The sequence below is a fragment of the Marmota monax genome, unplaced genomic scaffold (genome assembly GCF_021218885.2).
Source record: "Marmota monax isolate L192 unplaced genomic scaffold, Marmota_monax_Labrador192_F-V1.1 WCK01_AAM20220418_F8-fsc00196, whole genome shotgun sequence".
NCBI classification, from domain to species: Eukaryota; Metazoa; Chordata; class Mammalia; order Rodentia; family Sciuridae; genus Marmota; species Marmota monax.
The window spans coordinates 180726-196516 of NW_026694390.1; the positions used below are offsets into that span (position 1 = coordinate 180726).

Below are 15791 nucleotides of genomic sequence, written 5' to 3' on the forward strand. Positions count from 1 at the left end.
TACATTGAGACTAAACTGTAAATGTCTTAATAACAACAATTGTTCATAGGTGGTATATTGTTGATATTGGGATCTGTTAACATTGTCCTTCCCCACAAAGGAAAGGCCTTGGAACCCTACAAGAGCACTACAAACCTATAAGGTAAAAACAATAACACTCTAGACCCATAGAGCTGAAAAAGAAGACACACGAGCAACATAAAAAGACAAGGGAAGAAAGTGCCCCAAACAAATCAAGACACCACATCATTAGAATCATTGGCAGCCACAGCAGAAGAAATGACAGATAAGGAGTTCAGGATGTACAAGGATAAAATGTTCTGTGAACTCAAGGAGGATATAAGAGAGAAAATACAGGCAGTGAAAGATCACTTTGACAAGGAGCTACATAAACAAAAGATCTTCTCAACAGGGAGATAGAGGTTCTAAAAAAATAAAAAGAAATCCTTGAAATGAAAGAAACAATAAAACAAATTAAGAGCACAAAGGAAAGCGTCACCAACAGAGTAGACCACTTGGAAGATAGGACATCAGAAAATGAAGACAAAATATATAATCTTAAAAAGAACATATACCACAGAGTGATAATGGTAAAAAACCATGAGCAGAACATTCAATAAATATGGGATAGCATAAAAAGACCAAATTTAAGAGTTATTGGGATAGAGGAAGGCATAGAGGTCCAAACCAAAGGAATGAGTAATCTATTCATGAAATAATATCAAAAAACAAATGAACTGGAAATTCAAATTCAAGAAGACTACAGGATGCCAAATGTACAAAATTACAACAGATCCACACCAAGGCACATTATAATAAAAATGTCCAACATACAGAATAAGAAGGTAATTTTAAAAGCCACAAGAGAAAGAAAACAGATCACATGTAGGGGAAAACCAATTAGGATAACAGCAGAATTTTCAACACAAACCCTGAAATCTAGAAGATCCTGGAACAACATTTATCAAGCTCTGAAAAAAAAATGGGTGCCAACCAAGAATCTTGTATACAGCAAAATTAAGCTTTAGATTTGAAGATGAAATGAAAACCTTCCATTATAAACAAAAGTTAAAAGAATTTATAGCTAGAAAACCAGCACTACAAAACATCCTTGGAAAAATATTCCATGAAGAGGAAATGAAAAATAACAATGAAAATCAGCAGAGGGAGGTAATACCCTAAAAGAAATACTAATCAAAGAAGAAAATCAAACCAAGTTAAATAACAAAAATAAACAAATATGGCTGGGAATACAAACCATGTCTCAAAAACAACCCTGAATGTTAATGACTTAAACTCATCAATCAAAAGATATAGCCTAGCAGATTGGATTAAAAAAAAATGCTGCCTCCAGGAGTCTCATCTAATAGGAAAAGACATATACAGACTGAAGGTGAAAGGTTGGAAAAAATCATACCACTCACATGGACTGCGGAAGCAAGCAGGGGTTACTCATATTAAATGAAGTAGACTTCAAGCCAAAGTTAATTAAAAGGGATAAAGATGAACATTACATACTGCTCAAAGGAACCATACACCAACAAGACATAACAATTATAAATAAATATGCCCCAAACAATGGTGCAGCTATGTTCATCAAACAAACTCTTCTCAAGTTCAAGGACTTGAGATTATTGACCAGAACACAATAATTTTGGGTGACTTTTACATACTTCTCTCACCACTGGATAGATCTTCCAAACAAAAGTTGAATAAGGAAAATATAGAGCTCAATAACACAATCAATAACTTAGATTTAACTGATATATACAGAATATTTCAACCTGCATCAAGCAGATACACTGTCTTCTCAGCAGCACATGGATCCTTCTCAAAATAGACCATATACTATGCCACAGGGCAACTCTTAGCAAATATAAAAAAGTAGAGACACTACCATGTATTTTATCAGATCATAATGAAATAAAATTGAAAATCAATGACAAAATAAAAAATAAAAATTACTCCAACACCTGGAGACTAAACAATATGCTACTGAAAGAACAATGGGTTGCACAAGACATCAAGGAGGAGAATAAAAAATTCTTAGAGGTAAATGAGAACATACACACAACATATCAAAATCTCTAGGACACCATGAAAGCAGTACTAAGAGGAAAGTTCATTGCATGGAATTTATTCCTTAAAAGAAGAAAAAGTCAACAAATAAATGACCTCACATTACATCTCAAAGCCCTATTAAAAAGAAGGACAAATCAACAGCAAAAGCAGTAAAAGGCAAGAAATTATTAAAATTAGAGATGAAATCGAAACAAAAGAAACAATTGAAAAAATTGTCAAAATAAAAAGTTGGTTCTTTAAAAAATAAATAAAATTGACAGATCCTTAGCTATGCTAATGAAAAAAAGGAGAGAAAAAACTCAAATTACCAGCATATGTGATGAAAAAGGTAATATCACAACAGACACTACAGAAATACAGAAGATATTTTGAAATATTATACTCCAATAAAATAGAAGACATTGAAGGCATCACAAGTTTCTTAAGTCACAAGATTTGCCCAGATTGAGTCAGGAAGATATACACAATTTAAACAGACCAATATAGTGATGAAATAGAAGACGCCATCAGAAATCTACCAACCAAGAAAAGCCCAGGAACGGATGGATACACAGCCAAGTTCTACAAGACCTTTAAAGAAGAACTAATACAAATACTCTTCAATTTATTTCAGGAAATAGAAAAAGAGGCAGCACTTCCAAACTCATTCTATGAGGCCAATATCACCCTTATCCCAAAACCAGGCAAAGATACAAAGAAAACTTTAGACCAATATCTCTAATGAACATAGATGCAAAAATTCTCAATAAAATTCTGGCAAATCAAATACAAAAACATATCAAAAATTTAGTGCACCATGATCAAGTGGGATTCATACCAGTGATGCAAGGTTAGTTCAACATAAGGAAATCAATAAATGTAATTCATCACATCAATAGACTCAAACAAGGATCATATGATCATCTCAATAGATGCAGAAAAAGTATTTGACAAAGTAAAGCACCCCTTTATGTTCAAAACACTAGAAAAACTAAGGACAACAGGAATATATCTCAACATCATAAAGGATATCTATGCTAACATCATTATAAATGGAGAAAAATCAAAGACATTCCCTCTAAAAGCTGGAACAATATAGGGATGCCTTCTTTCACCACTTATATTTTACATAGTTCTTGAAACACTGGGCAGAACAATTAGAGAGATGAAAAATTAAAGGAATAATTATAGGAAAAGAGAAACTTAAATTAGTACTATTTGCGGATGATTTGATTCTATACCTAGTACTAAATAAACTTAGTAAAGTATCAGGATATAAAATCAACACCCATAAATCAAAGGCATTACTGAATATCAGTGACAAATCCTCTGAGAGAGAAATGAGGAAAACTACCCTATTTACAGTAGCCTCTTAAAAAACATACTTTGAATCAACTTAATGAAAGAGGTAAAAGATCTATACAATGAAAACTACAGAACCCTAAAGAAAGAAATCAAAGAAAACCTTAGAAGATAGAAAGATCTACCTTGCTCTTGGATAGGCAGAATTAATATTATCAAAATGACTACACTACCAAAAGCACTATACAGATTTAGTGCAATTCTGATCAAAATCCCCATGGCATTCCTCATAGAAATAGAAAAAAGCAATCATGAAATTCATCTCGAAAAATAAAAGACCCAGAATAGCTAAAGCAATGCTTACCAGGAAGAGTGAAGCAGGTAGCATCACTCTACCAGACTTTAAACTACACTACAAAGCAATAGTAACAAAAATAGCATGGTATTGGCACCAAAACAGACTGGTAGACCAATGGTACAGAATAAAGGACACAGAGACTAACCCACAAAATTACAATTATATTAGACAAAGGTGCCAAAAACATGCATTGGAGAAAAGATAGCCTTTTCAACAAATGGTGCGGGGAAAACTGGAAATCCATATGTAACAAAATGAAATTAAACCCCTATCTTTCACCATGCCAAAAACTCAACTCAAAGTGGATCAAGAGCGTAGGAATTAAACCAGAGACTCTGCATCTACTAGAAGAAAAAGTAGACCCTAATCTTCATCGTGTGGGATTAGGCCCCAACTTCCTTAATAAGACTCGTATAGCACAAGAATTAAAACCAACAATCAATAAAAGAGATGAACTCAAATTAAAAATGTTCTTCTCAGCAAAAGAAACAATCTGTGACGTGAATAGAGAGCCTACATCTTGGGAACAAATTTTTAAGATATCATCTCACTCCAGTAAGAATGGCAGCTATTATGAAGACAAACAACCATAAGTACTGGCGAGGGTGTGGGGAATAAAGGCACACTCATATATTGCTGATGGGACTGCAAATTGGAAAGTAGTATGGAGATTCCTTGGAAATCTGGGAATGGAACCACCATGTGACCCAGCTATCCTTCTCCTCAGTCTATACCCAAAGGACTTAAAAACAGCATACTACAGGGACACAGCCTCATCAATGTTTATAGCAGCACAATTCACAATAGCTCAGCTTTGGAACCTATCTAGAACCCCTTCAGTAGATGAATGGGTAAAAAAAAAATGTGGCATATATACACAATGGAATATTACTTGGCAATAAAAGAAAATAAAATCATGGCATTTGCAGGTAAATGGACGTAGTTGGAGAAGATAATCCTAAGTGAAGTTAGCCAATCCCAAAAAAGCAAATGCAGAATGTTTTCTCTGATATAAGGTGACTAACTCGTAGTAGGGTAGGGAGGAGGGGCATGGGAGGAATAGACGAACTCTAGATAGGGCAGAGGGGTGGGAGGTGAAAAGAGGGGGCATGGGGTTAGCAATGATGATGGAATGTGATGGACATCATTATCTAAAGTACATGTATAAAGACATGAATTGGTGTCAACATACCTTATATACAACCAGAGATATGAAAAATTATTCTTTATATGTGTAATAAGAATTGTAGTACATTCCACTGTCATGTATTAAAAAATCAATTTTTGAAAAGGTGATATAGATTTATACCTCCTCAGGTACTGCACGGGGCTGCCACCTTTCCCCATCCACACCATCAGTAATTACTTAAGACAAATGCATTTGATGAGGGAGTGGGGTAACTGGCAATTGCTTTTCTTTGCTTTTCACTGTCACCAGCACAGTCCCTTATAGATCTTCTCTGTTCATTTCTCATTTCCATCACTTGTCTTTTTATACAACACTACACATTTTTCTCTTGCCATCTACGTGTTTATGAGGTCCTTATTCACTGTGGATATTATTATAAATGCAATAACTTGGAACATATTTTCTCAATTTCTTTGCATTTAATTAATGAATGTAAATTTTATACTTCTATACAGTTGAATCTATTGTTGGGTACTTTTTTCGTTTGTACTGCTATTTTCTTTCCCAAAGAAAACATACTCAACTTGCTCTTGAACTTACTTCTATGCACAATTTTTACATGTATATCTTTTAATATTCTGGAATACACACCAGGTTTTCCAACATAAAAATGTTTCCTTACTTCAATGAGTTCGCCCTAAGCTCAGGAATTTATAAATTTGGAATTTAAATAAGTGGAAAATACATATGGCTCTTAACAAATTATGCTGAACATCCTATGATGTGTTGGTTATAAAAATAGATTCCATATATATGTACATTAGGGAAATATTTTTATCAAGAAAATATGAACTCTGAAACTCTAGCACTCTGAATAAATGCAAAGTGAATTAACTATCCCTGGACAGTCTTAAGTAATATGAAATAAATAATTTAAGAAATATGTACTATGGCCTATATTTTAGATTACAAACCATGGCATACAATAGCAAAACTTTGTGTCATTCATACAGTTTTTCTTTGATTATTCTTTTTATGTGGTGAGAAGTACAGGGATTGAACCCAGGGGCACTCAACTACTAAGCCACATCTCCAGCCCTATTTTGTATTTTATTTACTCTCAATCCTCCTGCCTTAGCCTCCCTAATCACTGTGATTATGGGTGATTACAGGTGTGCGCTCCCGCAACTGGCCTCTTTGATCATTCTTGTCAGAACTTAAACATACCCCGAAGCAAGATTTTTATTTATTTGGATAAGTTTAAATAAATAATGGTACAAAATACAGATTTGCAAACATTCATGATTACTAACATAAACACTAATTTATATTACATGTAGGCATATACAAATAATAAAAAAGATAATAATAATGGGGATAAGGAGAAAATACAAAACCAAGTCATTGAGAATTCAGGTCCTTTTTCCTACACAAATAAAACAGAAGTGCTCTAACTACTGGATGTAATTATCTGTAGACACCCCATTATAAACCAAAACAAGCACACCTTTGCCATCACCGGGTGTGGTACTCCCTAAAACACTTGGCATGGACGCCCTTCTGGCACTTCTCACACCGGGTGTTGGTCTGTGAGTGGCAGAGGGCACATCGGGTCCTCTTGTCCTGGTGGATAATCCAGTGCCCAATCATATCAAAGCGGCTCTCAGTTTCCAGACGCCTGCTTCTCCTCCCTTGTGAGGACATGTCAGCATTGCTCTCCAGATACACACAGGCAACATATCTCCGGAAGGCAAGGAGGTCCACCTGTGCATCCTGGCAGCAGATCCTGTGCAGCTGCCATGCATTGTTGAGGGCAGCATCAATAACATAGCCAATGAAGCTCGAGTACCACTTCATGCCCCGGATCTTCACCTTGTACTTGGCAATATTCTGATCCATCCTGCCAACGCCCCCCACCTTCTCCTGATACAGCTTCACCAGTGATGGCTGGTGGACCTGAGTTCGTGTTTTGGTTGCTCCTGAGTGACGGCTAGTCAGCCTCACAGGCTCTATGCCCACAGCATTGGAGCAGATGTTGACCATGCTGCTGTCATGCCAGCGGCACACAATGATCTCCTCGCTCTCGTCAACTTTGTAATCAAATGAGCCTCTCTTCATTTTTCTCAACTCTTTGGGATCTTTGAGGGGACATCGCTCAATCCTGTACTCACGAACAGTTCCTGTGGCCTTCACCCCCTTTTTCCTCAAAATGGACATCAATTTCACACTTGTAAAAACCTTGTCAAAAAATATGTGGTATGGCAGAAAGCCACGCTCCTGAAGCGCATCCACAAATTTTATGACCATACTGCCTCCGAGATCCAAGCCCTTGTCTGGCTTGGTGAATAATGTGCCTTGTGAAGGTTCAAACCACACCAAGTACCCTCTGCTGGTTGTCCCACACCATATTTTGTAGCCAAGTCTCACAGGTTTCCCTGAGTGCAGCTGCTTGGATCCCCGGTGCCCGAAGTATTCACACATGGACTCACCGAAGCTATAGAACTCTTCCAAGGGAGCATGCTTCTGGAAATTGCAGTTCATCCTGACGATAAGGGGCCTGACCTTGGCAAACCTATCACTTTCATCAAGTTCACTGTTATCTGCAAAATGGAGGTATGAGAAGATCAGTTCAAATCTGTCCCTTCTAATTGCATCAGCCACAAGATGATGATGTGAGTCAGGAGAGGTTTCCCAAAACATCCTTCTCCTTGGATAGGAGATATACCCACTTAAAATCAAAATGCCCAAAACACACTTCAATTCCTGGGCTGTGAGACCCAGGTTGACACTCTTCTGCCAAGCATAACGATTGGTTTCATTAACAATGAAATTAATTGTTCCTTCATCAAAAAACAATTCAAAGAGGCCTACGGGACTTAGTTCCTGGCTTTTGAGGTCTTCAATGTGCGGATCAGATGCTGTCCAACTGCCAAACTCTGGTCGAATATCTCTCTTGGTCCAGACACGCTGAGGTTCCATTACTGCCTTCTGCCTCTTCTTGGCTGGCTGCAGCTCCAGGTCATCATTATCCTCCCCAGTGCCAGAGTCCTCAGACACAACGGACGCATGAAGCATACTGCTAGGCAGTTGAGCACCTCGCCGGCCATCTTCATCCCCAGAATCCTCATCTGTGAAGTCCCCTGCAGCATTGTCGGGAGGCGCAATGAAAATCTCCTCCCTGTTGTTGCCAGACTCTTCCTCCTCCAAAGCATTCAGAACCTCAAGCAGCTTAGTGGACTTCACCTTTGAGCGGGCACCTCTTCTAGCAGTGTCAACTCTGCAATGACAAAAGACAGTCAGGGAGGGGCTACTCTGGACAGGCAAAACTTCAGCTGGAAAGAGGAGCCCACTGGGAGGCACCTTACATTAAACAGCCTCACAGATTTGGATCCACCAGGTACAACACCAGGTAGATAAACTTTCCAGTTAATAGAGATTACACCTTTAAGTGCAGAAGTATTTTAATTATGAGAGGCACTCTAAAGAGGCATTATGTAATCCCTTTCCCTTATAGTGTTCCAAGTAGAGGATCCCCTCTACTAATAAATCCAGGTACCAATGTCTTTACCCCAGATAACAGTCAACTGCCAATTGGAATTCCAGTTGGAGTGACACCCAGGCTGTCCCCTCAGATTTGGACTCAGTGGCCCCAGAAGCTCTGCCCTCATGTTTGACCTACCTATATCTTCCCTGTGTCTGATTCATCTGACAAACAAGATTCCCTCACTTCCCAAATTCTCAAACTCTCCCTAGTTGAACTTCATTTCCCAAATTCAAGAACTGAACTGACTCAGATTTCCAAATGGCTCTCTCACTGATCATCTTGCTGCACGCTAACTGCAATTTAGGAGCTGAACAGATTTGGAAAACATGAAAACCTCCCTGCCATTCAAACTCTCACCCTGTGGACATAGGTAACAAAGAGATGACAAGAGTTCCTTATATTTAATGGCACTGGCCAGAGGCTCAGAGTAGGAAAACTCTACTTTCAAACTGCACTTAGTTCTAACTGGAGGAGACAGATAGCAAGTAGCTACACAGGTAGCAACAAATGCCATCCTTGGATAAAGGACTGAGACCAGGGGTGCTATTTTAAATAGAAAAGAGAATGGGGCTGGGGATGTGGCTCAAGTGGTAACGCGCTCGCCTGGCATGCGCAGGGCGCTGGGTTCGATCCTCAGCACCACATAAAAATAAATAAAGACGTTGTGTCCACCGAAAACTGAAAAATAAATATTAAAAAATTGTCTTTAAAAAAAAAAAAAAAGAGAATGAAGGCTCAGAAGCAAGAGACCTGAACAAATGAGGGAGTTATCCCTGCAGATCGCTAGAGACAGGATGTCTCAGGAAAAAAGAAAGAATGACAGGCACAAGGCCCTGAAGCTGAAGTTACAGTGAGGACAGAGCAGAAGCAGTGGGAACCAGGCCCCACAGGCCCAGGCCAGGACTTTTGGTGGTATTCAGTTATCCCAGGAAACCCCAAGGGGGATGGAGCAGGACAGCAAAGAGTCACATCTAGGTTATAAAAGCATCAACTGTGAGAATAGACTTGGTGGGAGGGTGGGCATGGATGCTCCTGTTGCGGCCCTGTGTCTTTCCAGGTCCCACAATGAGGACCCTCCACCCCAGAGGAAAGATGCAGCATTTACCATGGAGCCTATTTCCATGTAGACCTGCACATGAACTCTGGAGTCCAGGTTGCATTAGAGATTCACTCCAGTATCTCTTCCTATATGGTAACTTCACCTCCTCCAAGCTGACTTCTAGAAAAGTAAGTTTTTCACCCATCTGAGCTTTGTGTGGACTAGGAAGACAGACCAGCCTGAAGGGAGAGAAAACCAAAAGCCCTTCCTGTGGACCCTGGACTGAGACAAGTTTGGGGGGATGTGGCCATCTCCATGTCATCTCTACCCCAGCTTCACCCAGCTCCCAGGGGCAGATCCAGGCCTGTCAGGACAGGGCCTCTACCAGTCTCACTTGCTACCTGAGCTCCTGCTCACCCCCAGATCCTGTAGGTTCTGTACCAGACTCTTCCCTATGGCCATGGGAAAGCAGGCAGAGACTAAGGCAGCTTCATGGGCAACCACCATCTGTGGTCTTTACCTTGAAAGATGAGGAAAGTAAAATTGCGTTTTATATCAAGCGTATGTGCTGCTGCCACACGCCCAGTTTGTACCACATATACTTCCTCGTCTGTCTCATCTCTTCTGTTCTTCTCCTTGTCTCTCCTCTCCTCCCTCATGCTTTCTAAACACCAACTGTTTAGTGAAGCCAGAAGGACTAAAGGCTAAAAATGTCACTAGGTTGGCCTTTCAAAACAGAGAGGAGTAAATACTTTTAAAAGCATTTCATTCAAAAGCACTCCTACCTTGAGGGTGAAGCCATGATGAACCGGGAAGGCGAGACTATCTTTATTCAGAGTCTAAGAACCTGTAAGACAATGAAGGTCATTTTTTAAAAAAATTACATCTTAATAAGCAAAGCAACAGGATCTCCCCTGGCCAAACTATCAAGAGAATCAAGGACATGATTAAGAGGGACTTCAGGACAGTGGTTACCTCTGAAGAGAAACGATGCAATTATCGCAGACACTTGGAGGTATCTAAAACTTTGGTAGTGTTCTATTTCTTAAACTGAGTAGGATATTCAGACTTGCTTATTAATCTTTACTTTGTTCTTGTTCCATGCTTTGGTATGTACCATTCACATACACAAACACGAACAGGCACGGGGACCCTGGCAAAGAAATACAAACTATCTGGCAAAGCCACTCAGTGCCCCACAGGAGGAGTACTGCTCTGTAGAGATGAAGGACTGGCAGGCAGACGTCCATCTGTGGTATTCCAGAGCACATACATCTTGCACAGCTAGAAGGAAAAAAAAAAAAATGAACAGTTACCTGTGTCCTTTATGAAGAATGTCCTTATAGAAGCCTTCTGAAATTGTTTACCCAAACTTTCTCAAAGGCCAACTAGCCCACATCCTGGCCTCACAAGATGCCCCTGACTGCTACCTCTGGTCCACTTGACATCACACTTAAATTCCTTTAAGACTTATGAGAAAAGCTCATTATCAGACTAGACTTTAAGTTCCAGGAATCACAGCCTCTAGTCCCCACAGGCCCTCAGTGAATCTGGGTATGTGACCACAGTGTCTACAGAGCTCCAGTCTCTTCTGTTCTGACTTTCTTTGGTACCAATGATGGCTGGCAAGAGAGACATGCAGGTAAATGCCATGTGTGTGAGAAAGTCTTGGTCCTTCAAATTCCCCCACCCTGTCCACTCCCAAGCCTGAAGCCTGGTAAGAATGTGGAATATGGAACCATCAGAGATAAAGCTGTGCAACCTTGCCAAGTCATTTACCTTCTCTGTGCCCTTATCTCCTCACCTATGAAATGGTCATCTGCTGTCATTCTCTTGTGAAAACGTGCATGAATGTGTATAAAGTACACAAAAAAGACATGGCTTCACAGAGTATTAGCAATGGGTTAAGAACCACAACACCCCTTGCAATTAAAATAGTCAAAAATTCTGAAAACTAAACATTTTCAAAAGTTTGCCACAAACTGTTGCAGCAAACCTGAATTGATCTGAGGTTCTCTATAATCTGTATTTCCTTAACCAATTATAGCTATCGACACATTTTGCTACAGAAATACCCTACATGATTAAGAGGTGCTTTGGTACAAGTCTGATGAAAGTCAAACACTGTGACCTTTTCCCCAAGTTCAGCCAGGTTTGGGGCAGGAAACGTGACCTATGTTACCATTTCACAGTCGCTCTGCCTCTGGCAGCTCATCACCTCTTCCTCTGCCATGCCCTCAGTGGGCCTCATTCACTCGCTAACATCTACACAGAGGGCTCCAATTTCCCCAGGTCACAATCAAATCAGGCTCTAGAATAAGATCAAGGCACTCACAGCCACCACCTCAGCTTAGATGACCCTGCAATACCTTTCTCCATCCACCAAGCTTTCAGTAAAGGATTCTTCTATCCCAGTTTTTATCACAATATGACTAAAATGACCCATCTGAGAATTAAGCCCATCTGGATCCTCAGAAGTCAATATGGCTTCTGGCATGCAGTAGGCCCCAATAAACAAACTAATAGTGCCCCGGAAATAACAGTCACACTCCAGGGCACCCCAGCAGCATCCTGCTGTAGGCCTTCATCTTCATCTTCATCTTCACTTTCTGGCTTTGAGATAGCTATTTAGGAAATAGCTAACCAAAGCATACTTCTTAAAGATTCTCTGAAACCATACACAGGAAATGTCTATCAGTGGAGATTCTAATACAGTGGATTCAGCTGGCTGGGAAAGCGACAGCTAGGCAGGAAACCCATCTCCCTTTCTGTGGTCCTCAGACCACACTTCCTCATTTTCACTTTTAGTGGTTCTCAAATTGCTCCCTAGCCCTCCATCTCCTCATGTGAACCCCTCCATCCCTTTTGCCCTGCCTGACAGAACTGACAAAGGACAGTGTACCCCCAGATTAAGCAAACTCCAAAAGGGAATAATGTCCAGATAGAAGCTGTTAGGCACCCATATTAGGTACCCCACCTCTCCATCATCCAAGCACATAAAGTATCTACTAGGTGCCAGGCACACATGTATAAAACTGAAACTGCAGCTATGGCAGGGTTACCAAGGAGACGGGGTGGGGGAGATTAGGATACATAAAACAAAAACTGGAACTTGTCAAGGAAATGAAAGAACACTTTCCCAGAGAAAGGATGACTGGCTGGAGAGCTACACAAAGAGCAAGAATTCCCCGAGTATGCAAGAAACAGGATCCCAGGCAAAGGGAACAGAAGAATATGAAGGGAAAGAAATGCCAGTCTGAAAAGAGTAGGGAATCTGAGTAAAAGGGTCCAAGAAAAGGCTGAACCTGTCCTTTTAAGGCCTTTTTTTAATATATATATAAAATTACAGACAGAATACAAAACCATCAAATTTGCATTTTTAACAAGCTTATTCTAACTGCTGTGTATACAACTGAGTGGTGCTTATCAGAAGAAAAGAACCTGCCCAAGTGGGATTTTAAAAGTAATAGCAACAAATATAGATCACTGTTTAAGAGGCAAGGGAGACAGGCTGGTCAGAGTCACCTACTGGAGTTCAGGTCTATATGGCTGGAACACAGAGGTGCAATTCATGGAGGCTGGGAGCTCTAGAAGGCAGCCAGGTGTGGTGAGCACATGCTGCACTTGGCACATACTGAGACAAAAATGTTTGGGGCATTACCCAGAATGGCATCCAGCAGTGTGGGCCTGGGACCAAGAAACAGCCTGGCCTGGAGTCATAAATTGGTGCGTTTTCTGAGGATTTGTGGAAAGCTCAAAATCTTAAGAGGTAACCAGGGAAGGAAACGCACACTGAAAGAGATGATTGACAAGGAAGAAGTCTTTAGAAACTATCTGAGGGAAGGAGGGAAGGAGGAATAGAGAAGCCTGTAAAGGGCAAGAAGCTAGCCAGAGAGGCAACTACAGGCAGAGACTACATAGTGGAGCAAAGGGTGGTCACCTGCGCCAAAACTGCCCAGAGTACTAGGTGGACCTTTTCAACTGTACTGAGCACCAGCAAAGATAAAAGAACCTTGATTTTAAACCTGGAGCTGCCAGAACCACTCTGAAGGGTCTTGGGGAGAAGAGGAGTGGGCTCTACTATTGAAAATGTTAATTTCTCCCAGAAGACAAGATAATTAAATGCAAGTAAATCTGGCTTGGATGTTATAGGACATGGTTCTGCTGTTGTTGTTGTTCTTTCTGTTAAAAAGATGCTCACAAGTGGGAGATCTGGGTGAACCCATATGGGAATTCTTTTGTACTACCTTTGCAACTTTTTGGAATTCTGAAAATATTTCAAGACGACAGTCTTTTTTAAAGATATTTTATAAATATAAATGACTCAAAGCTAAGCCAGGTGCAAAACAGCTCAGGAGGGGCCTTTTTGAGACAAGAGCACCGCTCTCTGCCCCTATCTCAGTATCAAAAGAGAAACAGCAAGAAGAGGAAACAAAGACTCTCTGAAACCTCAGCGATCCCACAGAAAAGCAGACACAAATCAATTCCAAAACGCCCCGCCCCTGCACGTCTGCGCGCGCTGCCGGCCCCTGAAGGGCACCCCTCCCAAACCCCTTAGCCTGCCCCAGACCAGTCCAACCCGCATATAACGCAACCCTCTTCAGTTCAGCCTGGCCTACGCTCCACTGTCGGAACCAGGTCCGCCCTGGTCCCGCACACATTCCATCCCACCCTAGTCCGCCTCAGTCACACCCACCCCACTACACTGCAAGCTCAGCCGGCCCCGCCGGCTTGCAGCCACAGCGCCCCCTTGCGACCCTCAGAGCTCACAGCGTGGTGGCCTATTGTTCCCGTCTAGTTTGTTCCCTACTCCTGGTTTGTTCCCTACTTCTCCGCACCTAACTAGCAGTAAGGCTGACTGCACTGTTGAGAAAATGCAACATCAGGTTCCGCTACTCCCGCATAAAAACCGGGCCGTGCAAGCGGGGTAACGCCTACCTGGGCTGGCCATACCTGAACCTCGCCTGACTGTACTGGACGCACCGAGGAAAGCACAGCAAGACCTCTGAGCCAGCCTTGGCTTTGGGTGTCGCGGCCGCGCAACGTCCGGCACTAGAGTGCTCGGGGGCTCAGCCCGCCTTACACGCCACGCCCCCGGGCAGGCCACGCCCCCGCCCCGGCAATCATAGAGATGGCAGAACCTCCGAGGCGCCTAGAGAGAACCTGAAAGTGCCTCTGAAACCCAGTGGCCAGCATCGCGTTACTCATCCCAGAGGGTTAGATCCTCGGGCAACTTTCACCTGGCTTCTCCTCGGGTTCTCACCTAGAAACTTGCGCAGCTTCTACTCGGGGTGGGGGCCTCCATGACCTCTTTCTTTCTAGGGCAGTAGTTCTCACTTGTGGCCCAAAACTAAAAATAGTAAAACCTCCCGGAATCGGAAACTGTGGGCGGGCCCCAATAATCTGTGCCTTCCAAACCCCGAAGGTGACCTTAATGCAAATAGGATTTGGATACCGCTGATCTTGGGTTTATCATCCTCCACAGTCTTTAACATTTTTACCTGGATAGGTCTTTATTGTAGGGGCTGGCCTGGGCATTGTGGGTATGATTTCAGAAAACTGGGAGTCCCTGTGTTTCCTCTGAAGACCCTGTTAATACCTGCATTTTTGCTTGTTAAAAACATAACCTTAATTGTAGGAAGTTGAGCATCCCTGGCTTCTACCTACTAAATTCCAGTAGCATGCTACACTCCCAAGACTCCAATTATAACAACTAAAAAGTCTCCAGTGTCCCCAGGAAGGCCAAACCTCTCATTGCACTGAAACATGGCAGCCCGTTAGGTGTGTAGAATTTCAGAGAAAACAGTTCCTTGACCCGGAAAGCTTTGTCTAAACACGAAAATCCCAAATAGGGCCCAAATCCGTTAACATCCAAAAAGAGGGCCAGTAGTGAAGGTTTTGTTGTTGCGTTTCCAACCACTATTTAACCTGGGTGGTTTTTTTGTTTGTTTGTTTGTTTTTGGTTGTTGTAAAGTGTGGTTCCAAAACACCTGAGTCAGAAAAAAAACTGTGTGTGTGTGTGTGTGTGTGTGTGTATCATGGTTATTTGGGGCACATCCAAGTTTGTCATTGTTCAGTTCACACATAAGCAAATTAAAAGGATAGAGGATGAACCCTGGGAAGGTGTGGGAACTATTTTAGGCAAGGTGGTGCAGTTTTTTCTATCTTGCTTTCTTTCCCAGAACCTTTGCCTTATTTACTCATTCACTTATTCATTCAAGAAGAGTTTAAGGAGTGTCCATTCTGTAGCAGTCACTGCTCTGGGCACTGCTGCTAATACAGTGAGGAAGAAAAGGGCAAAAAAGAAGGCGGCAGGGAAGGGGAAGAGAAAAACCCTGCTATCATCATTATGCTTAAA

The 15791-nt window shown here is 41.6% G+C and overlaps 1 protein-coding gene across 2 annotated transcripts; it reads right to left on the reverse strand.

Annotated features, from left to right (window-relative positions):
* Positions 1-6074: 6074 nt before the first annotated feature.
* Positions 6075-14502, reverse strand: Pgbd2 (piggyBac transposable element derived 2). 2 transcript variants are annotated; one of them, XM_046468107.2, is made up of 4 exons: positions 14387-14502; positions 10409-10717; positions 10219-10280; positions 6075-8127 (listed from the first exon to the last, which is right to left on the reverse strand). In XM_046468107.2, the coding sequence occupies exons 3-4, from the start codon at positions 10233-10235 to the stop codon at positions 6366-6368; spliced, it is 1779 nt and encodes a 592-aa protein (XP_046324063.1). In that variant the 5' UTR covers positions 10236-10280; positions 10409-10717; positions 14387-14502; the 3' UTR covers positions 6075-6365. The 2 variants fall into 2 exon arrangements, with proteins under 2 accessions (XP_046324063.1, XP_046324064.1); XM_046468108.1 differs by having other exon boundaries at positions 14372-14483.
* Between the last annotated feature and the right edge of the window lie 1289 nt (positions 14503-15791).